General features: G+C 48.5%; 4 protein-coding genes across 4 annotated transcripts; 3 read left to right on the top strand and 1 right to left on the bottom strand.

Annotated features, from left to right (window-relative positions):
- Window positions 1-962: 962 nt before the first annotated feature.
- Window positions 963-3,609, top strand: F4807DRAFT_266577 (pH-response regulator protein palH/rim-21). The gene has a single exon (XM_047994533.1). The coding sequence runs from the start codon at window positions 1,257-1,259 to the stop codon at window positions 3,525-3,527; it is 2,271 nt and encodes a 756-aa protein (XP_047857983.1). The 5' UTR covers window positions 963-1,256; the 3' UTR covers window positions 3,528-3,609.
- A 1,480-nt stretch (window positions 3,610-5,089) lies between these two features.
- F4807DRAFT_456809 (longevity assurance proteins LAG1/LAC1) lies at window positions 5,090-6,612 on the top strand (the record flags this gene model as incomplete). Its single annotated transcript, XM_048000936.1, has 2 exons — window positions 5,090-6,043; window positions 6,109-6,612. 2 exons carry the CDS (start codon window positions 5,090-5,092, stop codon window positions 6,610-6,612), a joined length of 1,458 nt encoding a protein of 485 aa, XP_047857984.1.
- Window positions 6,613-7,948: 1,336 nt separating this feature from the next.
- On the top strand, window positions 7,949-9,004 carry F4807DRAFT_411202 (uncharacterized protein). Its single transcript, XM_047996682.1, has one exon. It carries the CDS (start codon window positions 8,011-8,013, stop codon window positions 8,497-8,499), a length of 489 nt encoding a protein of 162 aa, XP_047857985.1. The 5' UTR covers window positions 7,949-8,010; the 3' UTR covers window positions 8,500-9,004.
- Window positions 9,005-10,231: 1,227 nt separating this feature from the next.
- Window positions 10,232-12,873, bottom strand: F4807DRAFT_450007 (uncharacterized protein; the record flags this gene model as incomplete). Its single annotated transcript, XM_048000079.1, has 2 exons — window positions 10,232-12,409; window positions 12,487-12,873. 2 exons carry the CDS (start codon window positions 12,871-12,873, stop codon window positions 10,232-10,234), a joined length of 2,565 nt encoding a protein of 854 aa, XP_047857986.1.
- Window positions 12,874-23,448: the final 10,575 nt, after the last annotated feature.

The raw sequence follows: 23,448 nt of genomic DNA on the forward strand, positions 1-23,448 counted from the left end.
GACCGTTACACTGATTGTCTTGATTGTCCTGATTGACTTGTCTTGCACGTTGCGATTACTACAATCGCGATGCTCATACGAGTGTACGAGTATTACTACCTCGTTATGTAAGAATCGTGTACTTTTGGCGAGGTAGGGTCGAGAGAGGTCGAAATATATCGATGCTTAGGTCATACTAGTAATGCTAAGAAATTCGGTCGTTTGTTTGGTTTCCGTTATCGCGCTGTCATTGCGAATATTTGTTTTCTGTTCCTTGCTTCTGTTTCTGTTTCTGTATGTGGGATGGTTGGGATGATATGTACCAAAGTCGCGGATTTGTTCGATATGTTCGATTCATCCATGGATACCCTGGACTGACTACCTATAGTAGTATGTTGCACAGTGATAGGCTAGAGGATATAGTTAGGTACCTCAGTTGGTAGGTGAGGTAGGTGCGTATCTGGGCAGCCTGGGTAGTACGCTTTTATGCAAGTAGGTGCGGCAGACCTCCTATGTTAGGTAATGGCTCTGGCCGAACTCCTAAACACCTTCTGAGACGGTACACTTTTAAGGGAGGCAAAGCCCACTAATTTAATGGATTGATATCTGCCACCCAATCCAGTCTGACCGACCCCAGCTGCCCCCGGTAGTCTAGCTAGCCCAACGGTAGCCACCATCTTAAATGCCATTTCCCCACTTCGACAGGGATCATTTGCGATGCGAGTTCAAGCAACCCGACAGGTTCCAACTCTCAGACTCTGACTGATTGACTCGCTCTTTTCCCACCGTTGGCTTTTTGAGTTCTCCCATCTCCCGTTTCTTTTCCACCAAGACTTCTGGGCGCCCAGACATAACCTCGATTTCTCAAGACACACGAAAACTATCACCCCGCCAGTTACACTATCTAGATCTTTAATACTATTATTTTGGTATCTCGAAAGAAATAAAATAAAATTGATAATTGAAGGATTTTTTGATAGAGGGAAAGGAACCGATTGAGTGATCGAATTCTGTTGCGCGAAACCGAACCCAAAACCAAAACGATCGGAATCCTCGGGCGAAGACGAATATATACCGCAACACGAGCAATCCGTACCTGCACCCTATCGCCAGTAAGATTCGACCGAATCGAGCGAATTGACCACGTAACACCCGATCCGTCGCGTTTTCGAAGGCCTCCGCAGGCTATTCCCAATTCCATGGCGAGTGCCTCGCGATAGCATCACAAGTGCCTTTACGTCGCCTAAGCGGCTGGCTGCTTGGCCTGTCTATCCGAGATGGATTCGCCGCGTATCCTGCCGCCTAGAGTGGCGGCTACCACGACATCTTGCGCACCTTTTACTATTACGTCAAATGGTGTATTATCAATTCCAGGAGCCGACCCGACGACCTTGACGGCCGACGCTGTCTACTCACCCCTATGTACGACTACCGCGGTGGCCCAACCCGCCATTATCGCGAATGGAGGATTTGATTTGGACCAAACAACATCTGCCTCTAATCCACAGTTCTCCGACCTTCGCGACCCATTTTATGCTTCGATATTTCCCCAATGCTATGCCTTAGCTGCAACGACTGTTTTGGCCTACTTGCTTCTTATCATGCTTTTTATCGCGCCACGATCCTTTCTTGACGGCGGAGTAGTTGTTTTGGGCCGACGTGGTTTTACGAATGGACCCTCGAACGGCATCAGTATCGGTGGTCGCCCGTGGCTACAAAAAGTCGCGGCTTTAACAGTCGCTATTTCGCTAACCATTGCTACAGCGGATACTTTCCGCGTCGCCGAGGAACAATACGCGTGGGGAATACAAAATGCGCAGCAGCTTCAGGACGATGTATTAGGGGGAACCCAGTTAAAAGTCATTCAATTAATATCTGATACCTTCCTCTGGCTGGCACAAGCTCAGACGCTCATACGACTATTTCCCCGGCAGCGCGAAAAGGTTATCATAAAATGGACGGCCTTCTCGCTTATCACGTTGGACGTCATTTTTGGTGCCCTGAATAGCTTTCATTATACGAAGCAGGGTAACACTAGGCCACGCAGTTTCACAGATGCGGTGCCGGCACTGAGCTACCTCTTCCAGCTATCTCTTGGGCTATTATATGCTGCATGGGTTCTCTATTATTCTCTTATGAAGAAGCGATATGCCTTTTACCACCCCTTGATGAAGAATATTTGTTTGATGGCCACACTTTCTATCATATCGATTCTTGTTCCCGTCGTCTTTTTCGTCCTCGATATCGCAGAGCCTGAGTTTACCGGATGGGGTGATTACGTTAGATGGGTAGGCGCAGCTGCAGCTAGCGTTGTTGTGTGGGAATGGGTCGAACGAATTGAAGCGTTGGAACGTGAAGAGAAGAAGGACGGAGTTCTCGGACGAGAAGTTTTTGATGGCGATGAAATGATGGAGGTTTTCCCTTCGGATCTGTCTTGGCCTCGACGGCGGAAGAATAAGAAAAAGAGCGACGAGGAGGAGTTTGACGAGGGAGATAGCGGCAACAGCTCGTCGTTTGGCGGTCGAAGCAATATGTGGCCAGCTATGTCGTCTATTGCTAGCCGTGTTAGATCGAGATCGGAGAGCAGCCCGGACAGGAGACAGCAAGTTCCGTCGGCGGGCAGATCAACAACACGGTTTTTACAGCCTCCATTGTGGCCTCCTCGGCCGCCTCCGGCAGTCACTCCGGTAAGTAGGACGGACACTGCAAGCGCCGATAGCACCGTTTACGCGGTTCGATATCAACCTCTTACGGAGACAACTACGAGAACTACAGACGACAGACCTGGACGCCCATTATCTAGGAGTAATAGTGCCACGTCCTCAGCTTCAGGTCCGGTATCAGGTCTGGTATCAGATGGCAATGGGCAACCCGGAAGCAGTCCTCCATCACGCCAGCCATCGTCAGCGCGTGAACCGGAAAGGAAGGAAGCAAACACGGGCCTCTGGCAAAATTTGAACCCATTTAATCGTGCCGTAAGGGAACCTCCTGCAGAGGTTCTCCCACATACGGCACCTAAACAATCCACGCAACGACGAGACTACGACAGTGTTGGTAGATGGGACTTGCGAGGACGGATGGAAATTTTTACAGCGACGCAAGCAGAGAGGATTCTGGAGAGGATCCGGCCAACCCCCGATACGGATAGCTTACCGGTTACCGTCATACCCGCCCCTCCACGGCGAGGTGCTGCGTTGGCACAGTTACTCGAAGAAGAGGAATTGCAAATCGAATCACAAGAGCAGCCGGCCCCATCGAGTTTGAACTCAACCCGCCCGACTAGGACTCCAAGCACAGCAACCGGGTCAATGCCACCGCCACGTGGGATTAGAAATAATAGTACGGCGTCGTCTACATCGAGGACAACCCCTAGTCCAGCAGAAAGAAGTGATCCATCCTTTCGCAGGCCGCCTATCACACGCGAAGGCAATTCGTTGACAGCCTCGACTCATAGGGGTGGGGACCAACGAGAAAGAATGGCTGGCGAGAGGCGACCGGTAGATGATATTTTGCGGGATGAACACAGTCCTGCCTCGCCACCGGTATAGAAATCTCTGGCATTGTCTATTTTAATCTTTCTGTGGTCTAATGAAGCGTGGCGCTTGTGTTGCTTTTTGGGGGGGTCTAGCGGATTTATTTTGCAATGACATTTACGGCGCATGGTTTTCAAAAATGAGGATATCCTTGCCCTTTCAACGTTGGGCGATTTAGATGGCTGATTCATGGTGCATTTGCACCTATATAAGCCATCATATAGTATACCCGACGGGATGCAGTGGCTATTGTATATATATACAAACATATTTAGCATTATCACCGGGACACGGTGAGAGGGAGCATCGATGGCGCATTGGAATTAGGCGGGATGAAGTTTCTGAACAAGAAACCTTCAATCCCCAAAGCTAGCTTGCTATGGGTTACAGCAGCTTCTAAGTGTTGAGCTGGCTACGATGTTAGGCCATACTAACTGTAAGAGACGGGTTATTACTAAGTATGTAGCGCCTCCTATTTAACTAGGGGGGTTGCTGTATGGAAGAAGTTAAAGTTATCTCTTGTGACGCTGCTATTTGTGACATAGCAATGTATACATCAACATGAAAGGGCTTGCGTGCCCGGAATTCGTGCAAATTCATATTTCGGTGTTTGATAATTGGTGTTGAGTTTACTTGAGGAATATTGTCCGGGTTGTTCGGTAAGGGAGTTAGATATGCGCCCCTATTAATAGGAGATGGTGTAGAGGCGTAGTAAGAATTAGACCCAGTGATCAGCACATGTTTCATAAGCACCTATGTGCATTATTGAGAGAAATTGTTTCCGAGGGACACTCCACCCTGAGGACAAGTTGTTTAAAGGTGAACCTAGGTATGTAGTTAACGAGAACTTATAATCGGATGCTATAGTCATTTAATACTTGCTAATGTCAAATAATGCAAAACTTTTGCTGACGAAATTTATTTTACCCTGCCGTCAACTCAAAGCCGGCAGAAAGGGGGCTAACGTGCTATGTACTAAGGAGCGGTAGTGTGTCTTGGCGGTAGAGTTAGCCAATCAGAGATAAGGAACCGCTGGTTGGATCCTAGTACTCATTAAAGTTAGTGACTGTCATATGCTTCCCTGAGGCTCAGGCAGAGGAAAGAAGGGTCCATTTATGTATGTTTATGTATGTAGGAAGTATAAAAAGTTTTATTGCTCATCTCCTTTGTCAATAACGCTACCTACTTAACGGGGTTAATTAACGGTCTATCAATTAACTGGATTGTCTAACCTTGAACACCCTTGAACAACACTACCACCACTTTCACCACCGCAACTTTTACTCCTCTTCTTTCTTCTCTCAACCTCAATTCAAATCCTCCCGCGCCTATCAAACTTGGTCCTAGACTGCTTTCGCTCCTTAAGCATCCTGGGATCCTTCTAGATAGGTGGGTTCGTGGTTCGTCCAAGCAGAATTACTAGGCCAGTCAGCCGTAACAATTACCTAGTAGCATCCTACCGTCATCTAACTTTCACATTCAATCCTATCTATTTGGTGTCTAACCTCCTAAATCCGCTCCCGGCCTTCCGCCTCTCCAACCTAAGCTACTTTCACAACGGGCTCGACTCTGCGACAATGTCTCCGTCCGAGCCTTTTCCTATTCTCAACACCTCGGCCGATCAATTGCACTCTGCAGCCGACGGAGGCGCGCGTCGACGTAGGAAGTCAAGCGGGCTAGGTGCTGACATTAGGGTGGGAGATACTGGCGCACCCAGTCTTCAAACGAGTCTTGATCATCTACAACTCAATTCCAACTCAAGCTCGACTTCAGTAAACGGCCAATTACAAAAGTCACCCTTGGACAATAAAGATATTTCTAAAAAGGGTTCCAAACGTCGAAAAGCGCGGTCTTTCCTGCGTCGCTGCAAGCACTTCGCCATCAAGCATACTTGGGTCTTGCCCCTTGTTATTCTGACAATCTTTTTGTCGCTGTTGGCTATCAATCCGACCGAATCGAATCCTATTTACCACTTCATCTTCCTCTCCTACAAGCTCCCTCGCGAGCCTGGTGCCGACCCCGACACACCCGTGCAATATGGAAAGGGACTATGGGATATTGCTTTTGTAGTTTTCTATACCGTTGTGCTCTCGTTCACGCGCGAGTTCATCATGCAAGAGCTCCTCCGACCCCTTGCTAAATATGCTGGCTTAAAATCGCGTGGCAAGCAAGCCCGGTTCATGGAGCAAATGTACACTGCCATCTATTTCGGTTTCTTGGGACCGGCTGGTATGTACGTGATGAGCAAGACTCCGATTTGGTACTTCAACACCCGTGGCATGTACGAGGGCTTCCCGCACAAGACACACGAGGCCGGTTTTAAGTTCTACTACCTATTTCAGGCGGCCTACTGGGCCCAACAGGCCATCGTTCTCCTGCTCGGTATGGAGAAGCCCCGGAAGGATTACAAGGAGCTCGTCGGACATCACATCGTTAGCTTGACACTTATCGCCCTCAGCTACCGTTTCCATTTCACGTACCTCGGTATCGCTGTTTACATCACGCACGACATCAGCGACTTCTTCCTTGCAGTAAGTTGGACCTATGGTATAATATCCCAAATTGCCCCTTCCTGTACTGACGAGTACTCTTATAGACATCAAAGAGTCTCAACTACATCGATCATCCTCTCGTGGGACCCTACTTCTTCGTCTTTATGTGTTCCTGGGCCTATCTACGTCACTATCTGAACCTTCGCATTCTGTACTCGCTTTTCACTGAGTTCAAGACTATCGGACCCTATGAGCTAAACTGGGAAACTGGGCAATACAAGTGCGAGTTGGCTTTCTGGATCACTCTCACCCTCTTGTCGTCGCTGCAAGCTCTCAACCTGTTCTGGTTTTTCTTCATCTTGAGGATTGGCTATCGATTTGTTGTCTACAACCAGGCGGACGATGACCGATCTGAGGCCGAGGAGTCTGAGATTGAGGAGCTAGAGCGCAAGAAGGCAGAGAAGCCGAACTCGATCGAAAGCAAGGGTACTGAAGCAACGCCGTTGCTTAACGGCGACGCCAACACGAATGGAAACGCGAACGGTGTTCTCAAGGCCCGCCCAAACGGAGCGGCGTCATCGCAGTCGAAAAAGAAGTCAACGCGATAGAGAACTGCTGGCTTCCCGCCCTTCCATACTTCATGACATTCGCTTGTAAATTTTCAACTTTTTGGTTGCGCATGGGGCTATCATGCGTAATGCGACACTGGACTCGAGCATATACGGCAGACGTAGACGAGACATCTGCGACATCTGATGCATAGCTCACTGGGAGGACAAGCACAAGTAACGTCCCCTGGCCACTTCATCAAATCATCATGGGTACAGGCGTTCGGGAAACGGGTTTAGCATCCCAAGCCATTCGCTCGTAGGTCATGGAAACGGCGCACGTGGAAATTGCTTGGTCTCTTGGGTACGAGGCTCGGGGATGAGAAGCGCGAGAATGAGGTTAACGAGTCCGATTTGATCAGTCTGATATCTCACCCGCCGCTCGCGAGCTTGTTTCCGAGCGCTGCGGGAATGGGTGTCTAGATATTCGGAACGCTAGCGAAGGAAGAGAAAGGGGAAGTGAAGTATCCGGGATTTTTGACCAAACGATGAGCATAGCATGACGGGATGAGAAAGAGCACGACGATCATGTTCCTTCGCTTCCTGAGTACGATAGTTGGAACCTCCACAAACCTTTTACATAATTCTTAATGACAGGCGGGACGGACGGACGTTTGCGAATGTCCGCCTACCGAAATGAAACCCTTGAACCCTATATACATATTTTCCGTCCCTTCCGTGGCCACAAGTGGATATATAGACAGCATTATAGGCACGGCAGGTCCCGTGCTCATACCGCAAATGTGAGAAGTGCTCGGCAGAAACATGGCGCATAGTGTGATACTTCGTGAAGATTCCTTCCTCTATCCGGCATAGCCACTACGGAGAACGAAGGAAAGCATAGGGGTCTCGTGAGCTTCGGGCTTTGAGGTCCTGTCGATTCTTTACCTAGGTAGGTAATGTAGAACTGACGGAGCAGACTCTAGACTCTACTATTCGCAGCCGGGCCCCGTCGTTAGTTTGCCTAGCTGTTATGTGTGCGCATACCAAGAACCTACATATGTACGTATCGTTTGTTTGCTGTTTACTGTTTGTCGCCGACTTCACCGATGTCGACCAAGCAGAACGAGCCATCTATCCTCATCCCTCTCTCCCTATCCTCATCCCTACCTTAAGGGACCGCGGGCACGAGCGCCGCCGCGGACGGCACACCGAACGAAACGTGGATTATCCACGTGAAGCCGCGATAGATACGTCATGTACGTAGAAATAAAGGGGTTTAAGCGGATATATATAACTTCGCGCAACGTGGTTCCGGACCCCAAACCCCCCCAAAAAGCAGAAAGCCACGAGACCTGGGGAAATACCCTTGGAAGGGCAGGTAGGTAAGGTCAAGGTCAAGGTCAAGGTATGTTATGTCACGTACTAGATATGTAGGACGTGCCCCAAGACGCACGTATGTATGTATTATTACGCAGAAGCCGCTTCCCCCATGTTCCAAAATGCCTACCTACCTCAGTCCTACATAGTAGCGTATGTAAGTATGTATGTATGTACGTAGAAAACCCCCTTGCTCACCGAGGGGTATTTACGTATTTTACACGCCCTCACCGGGGTCCCCTCCACATTCAACAAACTCACCTAGCCTACCTAGGTAGTAAAGTTGGCCATAACCCTCACCTACCTTGCCTTCTCTGGGTAGGTACACGCAACACACGTCTCCCTCTACCTCCGCTTAAAGTACCCGTCCAAGTACACGTTCTAATTCTAATTCTATACTACCATGTATACATACCTATCCATGTAATGTACCTGCCATTACATGGCATGAACATGACATTACATTATTACATACATACATTACCGCCATCCCGTCCTGTCCGTCCGCTCATCCCCATCTCATCAACGCACCCCCCCGGCACCCCCCGGGCTTATATGCAATCCTAGTTTATTCTACCACGTTCTTTTCTTTTCCCTGAGAAAGCAAGCAACGTTGCAGGGGGGGTTGTTGTAGTTTAAACCGGAGTACCGCATCTGCAGGAACGCGCTTTTCATGGTGCGCCGAAAAAAAACCTTGCCCCTCCATGCTTAGGTGAGGACGCACGAAGGAAAGAAAATTGGGAAGAGAAAAGTTCAAAATGCGACCCTGGCCGGAGCCGGAAGGAGTAGGCGCACAAAAAAAAAGGGAGCCCTGGAGAAACAAGGGGGTTCGGTTCGAGTTATATTAGCCATCATGGCAGATCGGGAGCCTTTACCGGCCTGAGCCGCATCCCGGAACGTTTTTTGTTATTTGGAATCCCTGGGTTGGAAATTCTAGACGGCTGCAACGTCATCCCAAATTTGTGCCGACGGAGCCTAAGCAATCTGGGGAAGGTAAGTTAGGGGCGCGGAGACGCATCATCGCCATCAGCCTCACTTGCGACGAGTTACAACATAAAAGCACCGATAGCGGATAATCCCGCTGAAACATGTAAAGTGTAAGCGAAGTCATTGCAACCCCGACTGCAAAGGGGTTCTTCGGTATTAACAGTCGGTCCATTACGGATGGAAAGTAAAGCCACCTATAGCGTCTAAGTCATTTGCAAATGGTAACCACATCACCCCTGCCGCAAATCTCATCTCTCATCACGCCTGCTAATGCTGCCAGTCATCATCTCATTATGGTGGTAACCTTCTTATCACCTTTCCGTGAGGAAAATAGCAAGGAAAGAAAAAAGAAGAAAAATTCGAAGCGTAGCAACCCGACTGACTGACTAAAACCGGAACCAGAAAATGAAAGCAAAAAAAAAAAAGTGTAGAATCAAAAACCTTCCTCCAATCCCCCCCTTAGCATTGGTTTGTTTCCGTTTCCGTCCCTTCCTATTCCATCCCGCCTTTGCCGGAACTTTTTCGTGTGCGTAAAGGCCATGACCGATCGTATGTTTTGCAAACAACGATGCTGAATTAAATAAGACAGGACGACGTAAGTCTTTTGGTATCGTTGCGAAGAATCGTGAGAGCCGGAAATGCAAAGCCGCCGAGAGCCTCTGGTGTAGAGGGGTTCTTTTTGTGTATATGCCACCAACGCCGTCTGTAATGCAAAGTGTGCCCCGGTATTCCTGGGATGTGAGAAGCTCGTGGGGAAGCTCATTAGCAATAACTAAGTATATATCGCATAAAATTGGGAATATGGACATGAATCTAGTCCAAGTCATTGGACATTAATGATTAGTGGGTCGATCGAGCAGAGACTTCAGCCGACGTTGTAGATTCGAACTGAACGCTGAGTCGATTGGGGGTCGTCGATTCGTCAGACGAGCTGCTTGAGTCGTCGTTGCCATTAGAATGTTCGTTTCGGGTGTGATGATCACCGGAAGCAGATGGAATATTAGCCTTGCGCAAAAGCTTTTCAGCCTTTCGGGTTGCGTTACGCGCATCCTCGGCTGCCTTTTCGGCTTTCGCTTGCCGATTCCACATGGATGCGTATCGACCATTGAGCTCAAGCAGCTTTTCGTGAGTGCCCTTCTCGACGATGGTCCCTTGATGTAAGACAAGGATTTGGTCCGCATGGGTAATTGTTGAAAGACGATGCCTAAAGGCGGTCAGTTGGGCCGGTTACGGAAACGCTATAGACGAAACGGTCTCGGAAGAGGGGAATAAAAATATATATGTAAAGATATAAAATAACAGATAAAAAAACTTACGCAATGATTAGTAGTGTACGTCCACGGCCGATATTGGCGAGTCGGGACTGAATCTGCTGTTCCGTGTGGCTGTCAAGTGCCGAGGTGGCCTCGTCCAGCATGATGATCTTAGGATTCTTGAGTAGCGTCCGCGCAATGGCCACCCTTTGCTTCTCACCGCCACTCAAGCGTAGGCCACGCTCGCCCACCTTAGTGTTATAACCATCCGGGAATGACATAATCCTCTCGTGAATGCTGGCAGCTTGGCAAGCCGCCATGATGTCGTCGTCAGTCGCATTCTGGTTGGCATATCGCAGGTTATACATGAGCGTGTCGTTAAACAGGACCGTATCTTGCGGCACTACTCCTATGTAGCGTCGAACAGAATCAATCGTGACATCCTTGATGTCGCGGCCATCGATCCTGATGTTCCCCTCTTGACAGTTGAAGTAGCGATACATCAATCGGAATAGAGTGGACTTGCCGCCGCCTGATTCGCCGACAAGTGCCGTAGTCGTGCCAGGTTCGCACGTGAACGTCAAGTTCCTCAGTGCCGGCTTTCTTTTGTCGTATGCGAATTTGACCTTAGAGAATTCGACACGACCTTCGCACGAGGTAACATTGGCGGCGCCAGGGCGGTCAACGACGGTAGGGCGCTGCTTAAACAGTTCCAATAGCCGCTCTCCAGATATCATAGCTTGCTGTACGGTGCGGTAGAAGGTTCCGAAAAAGTTGAGCGGACCCTGCAGCTGGCCTAAATAGGTCATCAAAGTAACGAAGTCTCCCACTTTGCGGCTACCCATCGTTACTTGGTACGCGCCAAGCATCATAGCAACCAACATCCCGATCATGAAAACCAATGACTGGCAGATATTCATCGTGCTTATGCTCCACGTGACTCTAGCCTCCGCAGCTTGAAAATTCTGAATAGCTTCCCTGTAGCGATTGAATTCGAAGTCTTCCGCATTGAAATACTTAACCGTCTCATATGAGATGATCGAGTCGTTCTTAACCGCTTCTTCTTCTCTGTCCGCATTAGACATCGCTCGTCTTTGATCTGCGGTCTTGGAGGCCATTCTTATTGTCAAAAACAGATAATAGAATGTAATTGAGCAAACGATGACGGCGTAAACGGCATCAAATCTGACGTAGAAATAGCTGATAGCTACAAACAAGTCGATGAGCATCGGAAAGACCTGGAACGTGACCTGTTCGAGGAAAGCATTGACCGAGGAACCTTTGTTCAACGCGGAGAGCACCTCTCCAGTCCTCTTGCCCAGGTGGAAGTCAAGGCTCAGGGAATGAACATGCTCAAACGCCGACGTAGTGAGAGCTCGGTACGTGTGCTGGGAAACGGGGATCCACAACAGCGACCTGAGAGACCCTAAGAGCCCGGACGGTCCTTGGAGTAGCTTGTACAGGATGAGCAGTCCGAGCGAGACCCAAGGCATGATGAGCGGCTCTCCCTTCTCGAGATCGTCTCCGGAGAGCTGATTTGTGACGATACCAATTTGGTAGGGAACCATGATATTCACCCATCGCTGCAGGGCCAGCAGGAAGAAGCAAACCACAACAATGATTTGCAGCCGAAATTGCTTATTAGGCCACATATACGGGAAGAAGACGGAATAACCCCGCAGATACTCAAACCAAGTGGTATGCGGTAGCTTCTCCGGTCGATAAAACCCGGCATCCTCGTCGACCATGGGATGGCTCGCATCGGCAGCACCGTCAGTGTTGGCGGTGGCGGAACCGTTGGCGCCCGGATGGGGAGAATGACCGTTTGTGCGATAGCCGTTTGCTTCGCCATTAAGTAGAGGGGTGGCTTCGTCAGCTTCATAGTCGTATTCTTGTCCCTGCTCATACTTCTCTAGCTCGGCCCGACTTCTCAGCAATACGATAGTAGAATACACTACTATCATGCCTGTAAGAAGAGCGATCCGGCCCGCAGACAGGCCGAGATCAATTATGTCCCACTTGTCTACCTCGTCCACAATCACATACTTATCGCGATTGAGATTGGTCATGACTTTGTGGGGGCGAGACAGAATGATTGCGTCGCAGACAAAGATGATAACCTCACCACAAAGCGCGAAGCTCCACGTTAGGATATGGACCAAGCTCGGGCTACTTTTCCAGTCGAACATAGTCAACGTCAAGTAGACGTAAAGAAAGGCCGAACCAAGGACAAAGACCTATGCAATTGTCAAAAGGCGAAGGGTTAGCTGACTGCATTATCAGATGTAAATTAGTGGGAGTTCTAATTGCTTACGGTTTTCGGCTCGCCGCACCACCATCCATGTTGGCCATCTGCGCTCCTGTGAATTAGAGCGCGCGCGGCAATTGCACCACCGGTAGCAAGAAATGTCAATGTCGCCAAGATCATGGAGCATTGGAAGAACCTCCTGGCGTGAGGAGTGAAATCGGTTTCTGTCGCATCATCTTCAGACCTTCTCCTCTTAGTGACGGGCAACGGCTTGCCGCCAGGACCTGTGACAGTAGGCACGACTACATCTTCCTTACGCATAGCGGTGTAGACGGAATGAGTGGCGCCGATGGCGATAAAAGCCAGAAGCAGGAGGTCCGGATAGAGATACTGAGTAACGTCTCGCACTCTCTCCGCCGGGGAGTCGGGAGGGCTGATGATGACTTCAGCCATCTTGGTCTGTGAAACGTGCGAGTCAGCATAGATATTCGCAGGATACATAAGAGCCGTGCAAATCGGACGAGGGCATTGCACTGCATGCTGCAAGGCGTGCTTGACGTACATATTACTGACGGCAGTGCTTGTACTGGGTCATTGCCGCAGCTGCACAAGATCACGACCCCCCAATTGCTTCAAGCAGCAGAGCCCGGAACTGCCTGACTTGCAAATTGCTCTGGCCTACGGAAAGACTGGTGACTGTCGGGTTTCCAAGGTTCAAGAAATCAACAAGAATTGAAGGTCAAGTGTTCTATGCTCGGCTCGAGTTAGTGGGATACCGAGTCCATGTTCTGGTGGGGCTTGGTCACCAGACGGTGTTAGTGGCGAAAGCCACACTCTGCACACTCTGGCGGACTGACTCGAGACTAGCGTACCTAGACGGAGACGGAGAAAAAAAAAGGTAGGGACTCCTTGTTCTGAAAGTGGTCTATGAGCGAGCAAGTGACGATGAGGCACTGCTTCGGTCTAGCCAGGATCTGCACCAGGGGATAAGAAAAAATAAGTAGGTGCAGTGCTGGCACAGCGGGGGGGGACCCTTTGATGGTTATGGCCTGGCGTGGGCGTGAGCGTGGGTGTAGGCGTAGGTGAAGCAAGCTGAACAGTACTATCAGATAGACCGACTGATGAAGCTTGCCCTCTCCTAAGAGACTAGGGGGGTACAATGCGGTGGGTAACCCTTATGGCCTCACGGGGGGTTGGGGGTTAATAAAAAGACAATTGCAAACGAGCGTATGTTTACTGTGTGAAGGACAACCTTGGAAGATTGTATAAAGGTATAAAGGAGGTGTTGTTGTAGAAAGGTCGGAGGATCTCAAAAGTAGTAGCGTGTTGCACAAAAAGTCGAAAGGAAGTATGTATGTAAAAGTAAGTTGCTACTATGTAAGTAGAGACAAGGAATTCGTATGGGTGGGCAGGGTAGTAGCAGGGGCTTGAAAAAGGTGGGATGTGCCTGTCTTGATTCTTTTTCCAAATTCAGATCAGGTAACCCGAACCCAGGGTAACAGATCCTTGCAAGATAGGTCCTGTAGGCTGTGGGCTGTAGGTCGGTAGAGACTGGAGTTGTATCGTGGAAACTAGTACGAACTAGTGTTGTGGATGTTGTTTGAAAAATAATAAAACACAAAGATAGACGGTCCTGGCCCGCCGTCGTTGGAAAAATCGAAACGGGAGAGGAGGGGGGAAAAGAGGAAACCGGCGTAATGTAATGTAATGTAATGTTATGTGCCCAGTGTGTAAGTAAGATGGTAGAATGGTAAGATAGTCGTGATAGCGATGAACGAAGATACAATGGTAAGTAGTTTGTATAGCTTGTAGTTTGTAGTTTCGTAGCTTCGTAGCGTCGTAGCGTCGTGGTTTCGTATGTATGTAGCTCGCAGTTTGAGAATAAAGTGAAAAAGGTGGTGTGAGCAAGTGTGAAAGATGTGGGAGGATAGAATTGGTAGCTTAGATTCTAGACCCGAATTCCTAGATGCATGTTTATGGAGAAGGCTCAAGAAGAGTCAATGATGAGCTGTCGGTACTCGCGGTGGGAGTCGCCGTTACGGGAATGGTAATTGATAGAGTAGGAGGAGTCTTCAGGATTATGCTTTCTTTTTTTTTTCCCTGGCTTTAGGTAGCTAAGGTAACTGTTGTTGTATTGTGACCTAACAAGGGAGTATCGACGAAGTTCTTTCTAAGTTCCTTCCGTGCCGTTCGAGGTACCAGGTACGTTCGATACCACCTGGGAAAAATGTCCCGAGGCTTCTAGGGCTGCTAGGGCTGTTCTGGCCGTTCTAGCGGACAATTATAGCTAATCAGGTAGCTATCCTGTTATCCTAACACGTCCAGCTGTTAGAGGACCTGGCATAAACAGCCTAGCACATGTATGTGTTGACCAAAAAAATTGGATAATTGGAATAATCAAAGGACATTGGACATTGGACATAAACCATTTTTTTAACAATAGGTGAATTAGAACGCAAAGCCGTAAAGGCCCAAAATTTGACCCTAGCTCCATTCGATGCTAATGTCGAATAAGGGGATGTGGTTTGTCAGAGAGGCTTACACAAAGTAGCCAAACGGCTTGTAGCCTTCTCACCGCCTTGCATCTAGCTCTACTCCTGGTGAGGGTCGAGGTTGTGATTGCAGCGCACCTGCATGCATGAGGTCTTGGACTTATTCGGTTTGACAGGGGGTTGCGGCGGTGCTCTAGACGCCTCTGGTCTAGCCTAATAAATAAATAATAAAGCTGTCCCTTAACGGTGGGTTCTTTAGAAAAGAAGGTGTGGTGGGGTTGTGCTCGTGGTCCGTGGTCCGTGTTCCGGATTCCTCGTGCTGTGGCTGTGGTAGTGAGATGGATGGTAGATGGTAAATTATATGGAGATTGTAGATTGTAGATTTGTCGATTTGTAGGTATGGAGAACCTTGAAACTCACAGCAACGTACAGGTCGCCTAAGGGAGGAGGATGTTCAGATATATTATAAATTTGTCGTCGTACAAGATCGATACCGTGACTATGCCCGTGACTGTGACCGTAACCGTGACCATATATCCATATATATGAAGGCGAGAAACAACAACTTGGAACCTTGGAACGTTAGGTAAGACAACGACCCTATAAACTTTAGTTATAGGTTATTATTATGAGGATAAGGTCAGTCATGAAGAATTTGGAGGAAATAACGTTCCGGATAGACAATGGACCATTCTCGCTTGTGGGAGAATAATGATAATAGCCTTTTTGACAACTGCAACCCTATTGTGAGCCGACGGACCATGAACGACCACAGACCATGGCGTGGATAGGGAAGATGGGGCGATCCCTAATATATAGAACAGCAACGCGTCGATGAATTATAGGAGAGTTTTAAGAAGCTCCCTATATCCATCCGTGACTGGTACTCCCATGACGATTTCATGCCCTTCGAGTAAATCAGTGAACCTAGTATCAGTGTATCCAAGAAGCCGCAGGTTTCCAGTACCATTAGGCCGGGCACTGCAGCCGAGTAATCTGTGTTCCGCGCGCGCTTTATTGTGATACATCGCACGTAGGTACGTTTTGACAAAAGCAATACCTATAGGGCAAGTATAGAGGTGGTATTAGTCTCAATGCTTGTTCAGAGACTTTTGCCCATTACCCCCCATTGCCCAAGAAGTGCCCAATCAACGCAGAGCACCAAACGCATGGGATACCTCGAACGCATTAAATACCTTAGGTAGGTAGGTATGAAAGGAGACAGGATTAAAAAAAAAGTGAGAGAATTAAAGTGGTATGTACTTTGAGTATCTCTCGGTAACCTCCTTTCCCCTATTTCTCATGAGGGACACATCATAGGGTCGTAACTACTTGAGTAGATGAGAGCTGATCAACTAGATCATCTGATGCCCGATGGCCAGTAAAGCTTAACAAGATGGATGCAAGCCAGCTATCCCGGCTCAATTCGGGTAGAGTCGCAACTCTTGTACAATTGTACGTAAGAGCACTTGCTACTAGGTAGATGTAGTTTATGCCGGAAGGTTATGGGAACATCTTTAGAGGCGTATCAGTAGATTGTATCTCGTCAACCCCGGGTACCTCCGTACCATCTAGCTGGTTGGCCTTTGGCTGTTCCCGGTTGCCGTATTAGGTATGTGGAACGAGAAACGTAGAATCTCCTTCCTGCCAGATGTGAATCACGTAGGAAAACCACATAGGAAAACTTCATTAGGGACACTTGCCCCCCTTCCGCCCGAGAATACTTCCCTTATATTTGCCAATCGTCTTTTCCAGTCTCCTTCTTCCTTTGGGTATTCGTAGTGATTTTGTTCGAGCAACCCAATGTGGAAAAGAGAGAGAAATGAGAGAGGATAGGGAATAAAGAAATAAGAGACATAAGAAAGAAACCGGGACGGCAGATGGGCCGTGTGTCTCACCAACCGCTTTAGGGCTCTGCCAACTTCGGCATCGATTTTAATCATCTAGGTCCAGATCACCAATCCCGTCTCCTCGTCATCGCTCTTTTTTCCAAGCTTGGGCCATGTATTTCAACCGGGCGGGATGCTTATTATTCCATCAAAAAGCTTTTTCTGCAGCTCAGCTTCCCTGCGTCTCGCTTGTCTGGTCCCGAAGTCTGTCAAGACTGGGTCAGTTTGTCTTGGCACCGCAGCTTATTGGTCCCTCTCCTGACCGACTCCCCCCCGATAAGGCACGATAAGATCCAACCTGGCGACCGGTCAAGATGTGGATCCCGCTTGTTATGCAGTAAGATTTTGAAAATCGACAAGAATGCCTGCCGCCCAAAATCCCATGTTCATCTTGCCCATACGTTTTCCGTTTGCGGAGTTCGGCTCCGAGTCCGTGTCACTAACAGGTAGTGTGGTATCCGTCCGCCGAAGCACCTTAACTAGGTAGTCATCTTGGTCGTCCTAAATGCCCTGGAATTCCGCAATCCTCATCTCCGCCATTGCATCTGCACTTCCCAAACTTCGCAACGTGTCATACAGCAGCCTACAGAAGAACCACCGGCAAATTGCAGCAAGCCATTGGCGAATTTGGCCGTGACATGGGTGGCAGTAGCGCGCGGCCCCCACACCCCCGGCTTTGTGCCATGCCATGCTATCATAACGAAATTAACGGGTATATAGTTGACCCTCACCATTGATCATTATTTCCCGCTCCCAGGAGATCCGATGTTGGGTACAGATGCAGTCCCAAGTTGGTACGCTGACTTGTAACTTCGGAGTACGGCTGCATAGCCCGTGTGATAGCTCACGGGGGTACCTCTACCATGGTCAACGCCATCCACACCGAGGATTGAAGGGCCGCTAAATACTTCTGCCGCGTGGGTTGGACAAGAATGACTTGCAGGCCCGGTCCGTTTCATGGGCCGCCTCGGCTAGGCTTCTCGATAAAGCCTGCTATGGTGTATGTTCTGCAGAAGGACGCAGATTTGGTCCCCTCCTTGGCGCCCTTGTTGGACATCCCTGCATATTCAGGTGGACAAAGAACGCAAAGAACGGCCGCAGTTGTGTCTCACAAGGCTGAGACCATCTGGAGGCAACCTGGCGCAAGTTTATTGCACCGTCTGTTGATTTGAACCACCAAAAGGTTGTGTGGAAGCCTGCTTCCGGTCCTATGTTGATGATGGTGAAGTCTTCAGACGCGATGAAGTCAGAAATCATGAAAACTGGAGTCAGTTTGCCAGATTCAGGTGGTACCGCTGTCCACGTCATTGTCAATAATGCTGCCCAGCAGCTTACTCTGGAGAAGACCTTTCCACCCTGAAAATCCTTGTATGTTAGGGATGACGTTTTGCGGACACTTGTCTTTGGGGGTCTATGCAGTGACTACTGCAAGTATCACCATCGAAGGTTTGGGGTTCGGGCAAATTTTCAGATTTCCAGTGGAGAATGAGAATAGGAAGACCATCCACCCTTTTGTGGGAGTATCTAGTTCTTGTTAACCAGGTTTCGATTTATTAGGTACTCCTAAGAATAACCACCACTAGTCAGCAGCAGCAAAACATCAACAGATCTGCAGGTGATACAAAACCTACCAATGGTTTGTTTCCCGATGCGGATAGACGTGTGTCGAGGCGTGTCTCCAAGTTTAGAGCTCGCGGTTAAGGGTGGCATGGTTGACGTTTTAGATGCAGATGCCAATGTCACCTACCTTTGCCGCAAGTTTTGAGGCTCTTTCTTTGCCTGCCCGTTGGTGGCAACGTCCTGCGGCAGCATAAGCGTTTCTCATAGAGGTACTTGACTTCCAAACCACGTGGGTTGGGTGGTACAGACTTACGAACTTGGCTGTCATTGGCCTTTTGGAGGGCTATTGGGCTCTGATGCTGCGTATGAGCGGTGAAGATGAACAAGAAAATTGTTGTCACAAGACCTATAAAGTAGCGGCCAGATCTCGTGTGAAGTGGTTGGGCTCACGAATAAGAAAGGACGCGACAACAAGCAGCTATTGCAAGCCATGGACGCGGGTCAGCACTTGTGTTTCCAGAGCTGAACGTGAATGGGTCGGTTACATGACGCCGAGAAGCATGTTATTATTGTGGGGGATGGTTGAGCAACGAAGAGCCATTCCACATTCATAGTGGATCTACTGGAGACGAAAGATCAATGGGGACGATTGGAAGGTTAGACATAGGCAAGAGCCAGACGGCCGTATGCCTTCAATGCTGAGAGGGCATATAACGAGTCAACTCCTACCTCCACAATGCACGCAGGGCAACCGCCAATGCTGGGTTAGTACCTATGCGTACTTGATGTACTTGGGGAATAAGGGTGTACGCCACGCGATAGACAATTGTACAAGGGAGATACATTGCTCCACGCATCATTAGGAACTCTAGCTCAGTCAAGGGAAGTCGAAGCCAAGGTCAATCAATGAAGCCACAACCTCGAAGTTTCTAAGTCTAAACTAATTTTAAACTAGGTCCTCCAAAAGACAGATCTACTTCCTTCCCCGAGTGACATTCAGGGGTGCAGTTGTTGATTTATTAGCTCACCCTATTCCAAAAACTGGCAACGTTAAACTTTATATTCACAAATATCCATACGAAATGCCTTATTTCACGGGTTGATTAGCTATAATAGATGTACTCCTGCCCGACATAATCTGCCATGTTTATTGGAGCTTGTTACGCGGGTGGCTACCGCCTCTTATGCGTAACCCCCATCTTAATATAGAAGTCACTAGGAGATACCTTATTTACTAAGGCGAAAACGTGCCCCTTATTCGCCAATTGTTGATATTGCACACTTACTAGGGCAAATATTTGATCCATAGGCCGATGTGGCAGCCGATATAAGAGTCGGTTAAGCTGTTCATTGGATGTGAGCTACGTGATATATAGGGTAGGCAAATCCCCTACTTACATAGATACAAAATTGCACTTCCCGGCACATTGCGTGGCACCTGTGGCATTATGTGGCAGAAGTACTTCTACTTAGTACCTGCTTCTTGCCTTTTCAAAATTCGAAAGCACGGGGATGCAAGGGCTAATCTCAGTTACCTTTAGATGGTTGTGGATCTTGTCTAAATCTAGGAAGGCGTGAACAGATGTGAATCGATACATACATATGTCCATATCCCTGAAGGGTTTATTTTAAGTTCCGTAGCCTTGGAATTTTGCAAATATTCTATCACATCCCGTCAGCTTTAGCACGCATATACCTACAACTTTCTTTTCTTCCCACTGCTCCTTGACTCGACCATGATAGGTTGTCCCTCGACTGCCACCTACATGTGCATGTAGCTACGATGCTAGTTGCATATCCCAGACGTCCAAGGAGACTACATGCAGTCAACTGTAGTGCCATCGACGATCCTCGGTAGCATTCGATTCTTCCATGCTTCGTCACTCCTCTCCCATGTATATCTGGTCAATTATAATTCACTGTGGCTCTCCCGATCAGGCGCCGCTGGGCTAGCTCCTCGGAGCTCCCTGTAACTCCCTGTTAGTTCGTTGCCACACCTATAACGGTCCTGACGTCTCTACTTCCTCATTCAGCTTACTGCAGATGCGGGCCGCCCTACCTAGTCTTAGGTTGGTTCATGATTCCAGCAACCTGGTAGCCTCCTATGCGGCCATGTTTCTTGTGGGTGGCTGACACCCAAGCCCAATTTCCTGCAACCCGGATCCAGCCGGCGCCACGCCTATACCGACTGTGCATATTGCAACCCTCCCGGATCTTGGATATGACCCTGGGAGGTGCGTTTTGCATCTGGCCCAGCCCACTCACGAACTCAGAGGACGGACGCCGACGCGGGGGGCTCCTGCCAGGCTAAGATCGGGTAATATCATCGTGGGGGGCACCACTGCCGGCGTGTTGGTCTAGTCGACCTTCGCACATAAGAGCTAATGGAATCTTTAACCTGACGCTGACACGATCCCTATCCGACAGCGCTTACCGCTAGGACATGGAGGCGCCACATCCGCATATAACTGGTTGCACGCCCGGGATATCCAATTGCTGCCTCACTATCGGGATTTCAGGACGGCGCTGCGCGTGATGGATCGGAAACCGCCCTGTCCTGCTAGTTGTGACACTTGAAGTTATAATCTTCCAGTTATGCCCGACATTCCTGTGCTATGGCCATTTAGCATGACTTTCGGTCGTCGACCATATGACCAGGTATTCCGCGAGGCTTGCCTATCAAACAGCGGCTGGCTGATGTTAGAATCCGTTTAAGTTGACTTTTTTCATGCCTGGATTATTTTAACTGACTGTATCCTAACTCGAATTCACGCAGCTACCCGAGCCGCATTTGCGTTCGACGAGAATTGTCACCGGCGAGATACGATAATGTCCAAGCTTACTAGTACATGTGTATCGACTACTCGAGGCCTAAATTCCGGTGAATGACAAAACAATATGTTCCGGGTTGGTACATGGAAGATACCTTGTGCTCAACTCACAAATACATCTCGATAATTAGACTATTCTTAAGATAGGAATCTGGGGCGAACGTGGAACAAAGATGATGCTGTTGCTAGGCGCCGTTGGCCGGTACTTTAATCCGTGGGTAGCCTTTTAAAACGAACGCCAATTAAACACTTGGGGCATCGGGGCCTCGCTCAGCACGTCGAAGCGAGAGAAGAGAGTCATGCAGGGCGAAGGGTAGGCGCAACGGTTGACAAACCTCTCAGCGTTGAGAGTAAGCGGCCCCAGTCCGATGAGACGGCAACATATCGTACGTGCCTACGTCGAGTTTCTCAGCCCGTGCGTGTTATCCATGCTGGCAGTTGTTGCGACACTAGGGAGCTAATGCAGATCACGGCAAGTAACGGGGCTGCGAGAAGCCTAATTTTACGACCAATCGCCATTCAGCTACCCCAGAAGACCATCTCGCCGTAACCGCCATCACCAGGTGTCTTAATTCAGACCGACTTTTTCTTTAGCCTCGAAGTCATCATCTGCTCTCGTGTCATTGATGCCCGCATTACAACATCGTCATCCCGACCAGGTTAGGTATATCATATATCACATTACGGGGAACCTTGGAAAGAGCCCAACGCTGCAGAGAATCGGTCATTTGAGCTGGCCAGGGAAACGGGACCTTTAGCGCGGCCGCGGTAAGAAAGCTCAAGCCAGATTAGCGAATAGTATCGAGGTCGCGGCTGATCCGGCTAACTTTGATTCGTCGCTCACAGACCGAGCCGAATGCAACAATCCTTACACTGCAGGTTATAGTAGAAAAGAGAAGTAATAAGTCGGTGAGAACAACATCTGCCTACAGATGCGACACTGACGATGGACCCCAGATGCCGATTCTTGGCTTCTCGTCAGCGTGATGAAGTTGGGCTATGAGTAATGGCGACACGTTCGTGGGGAATCACCGACTAGACTGGCATGCGGTCAGCGTCTAGAGTCTGGCTCCCTGGCACTCGAAGAAGACGTCTCGTGTGGAGAATTACCGCCGTGAGATCTATCAGTCGTCGAGGGTAATCAGGTAAGTAAGACCAACGCTCACTGCATCGTTATGTCCAACGTCGCATTATCACAGCATTTACATAGAGATGCCGACTTAACTGATCTTGCATGTTACTGTAATTTTGACATTTTTCCTCTTCAGTTATACTATTAATAGAAGCAAGATATCACAGATAGGAGAACGTACTAATGACAAGGTACTTTACATTAACACCGTCAGTACTTGCCCCTGTCATTTTGCCTCCATTTAGTTGTATATATTCCAAGAACATCCCCAGTCTCATATACTTAAGCAGGTATTTAAGGGTTATTATTTTTGCCCGAGTACTTAACGTAGTCTACAGGAGTGTCTTACAACTTGAAGTATCTCAACACTTATTCCCCGAGAACAATTTCGTATGATTTCCATGATCCCGAAGTTAGGGACACGAAAGTACAGAAAAGTAATTGCATACATGTGTTCCCTGTTCTCATTTTTTGATATGATGTTGCCGTGTCACTTCACGAACCGAGGAGCTTGAGACATGCGTAGGTATGAAAGGATAGTCATCTTAGAGCAAAGATCATGGCTGCTCATATAGAGGTAGTAAATATTAATATGAAGCTACCTACACTGGCATTATCGAGCCCTCTTACGAGTTAAGATTCGAGTGTATAGAATGATATAAGCTTGTACCTAGTGTTAATACTTCGGTTATGTATGTATTCAAAGTTTACTAACACATAGTAAGGACAATTAGACTTTCTCGTAAGACGACATTGGCCTTGTAAACTGAAGAGTGGAAATTGTAAGTACATATACGGGCCTCCAAGGACGCGTAAGTTGCATGTATGTTGGTCTTGGCTGGTAATGAACTTACTGGTGATACTTACTATGAATAGATACGAACCATATAACCCTAGCTATTGCATTGAGATCTCGCTTTCAAGTTCAATTTATAACCATGATATTGAACGTATTCTCTCAACTCATCTAAGTTGCTATTGATGAATGCTGAACATTAGTAGGTAGTACATATTAAATAGCGGACCGAGGAATATCTTGAAAGGGGGCAGTTCTAGGATTGTTCTAGCCCCTATTACGTACTATGAAGCCACAAGCCACACTTGGGGATTTAGCCAAAGACCCA

The sequence above is a fragment of the Annulohypoxylon truncatum genome (assembly GCF_022578515.1).
Source record: "Annulohypoxylon truncatum strain CBS 140777 unplaced genomic scaffold F4807scaffold_4, whole genome shotgun sequence".
Classification (NCBI taxonomy): domain Eukaryota; kingdom Fungi; phylum Ascomycota; class Sordariomycetes; order Xylariales; family Hypoxylaceae; genus Annulohypoxylon; species Annulohypoxylon truncatum.

Bases quoted from the DNA above. Each gene is read 5' to 3' on its own strand.
- F4807DRAFT_266577 (XM_047994533.1), top strand. From the start codon at position 1,257: ATGGATTCGCCGCGTATCCTGCCGCCTAGAGTGGCGGCTACCACGACA.
- F4807DRAFT_411202 (XM_047996682.1), top strand. From the start codon at position 8,011: ATGTATGTATTATTACGCAGAAGCCGCTTCCCCCATGTTCCAAAATGC.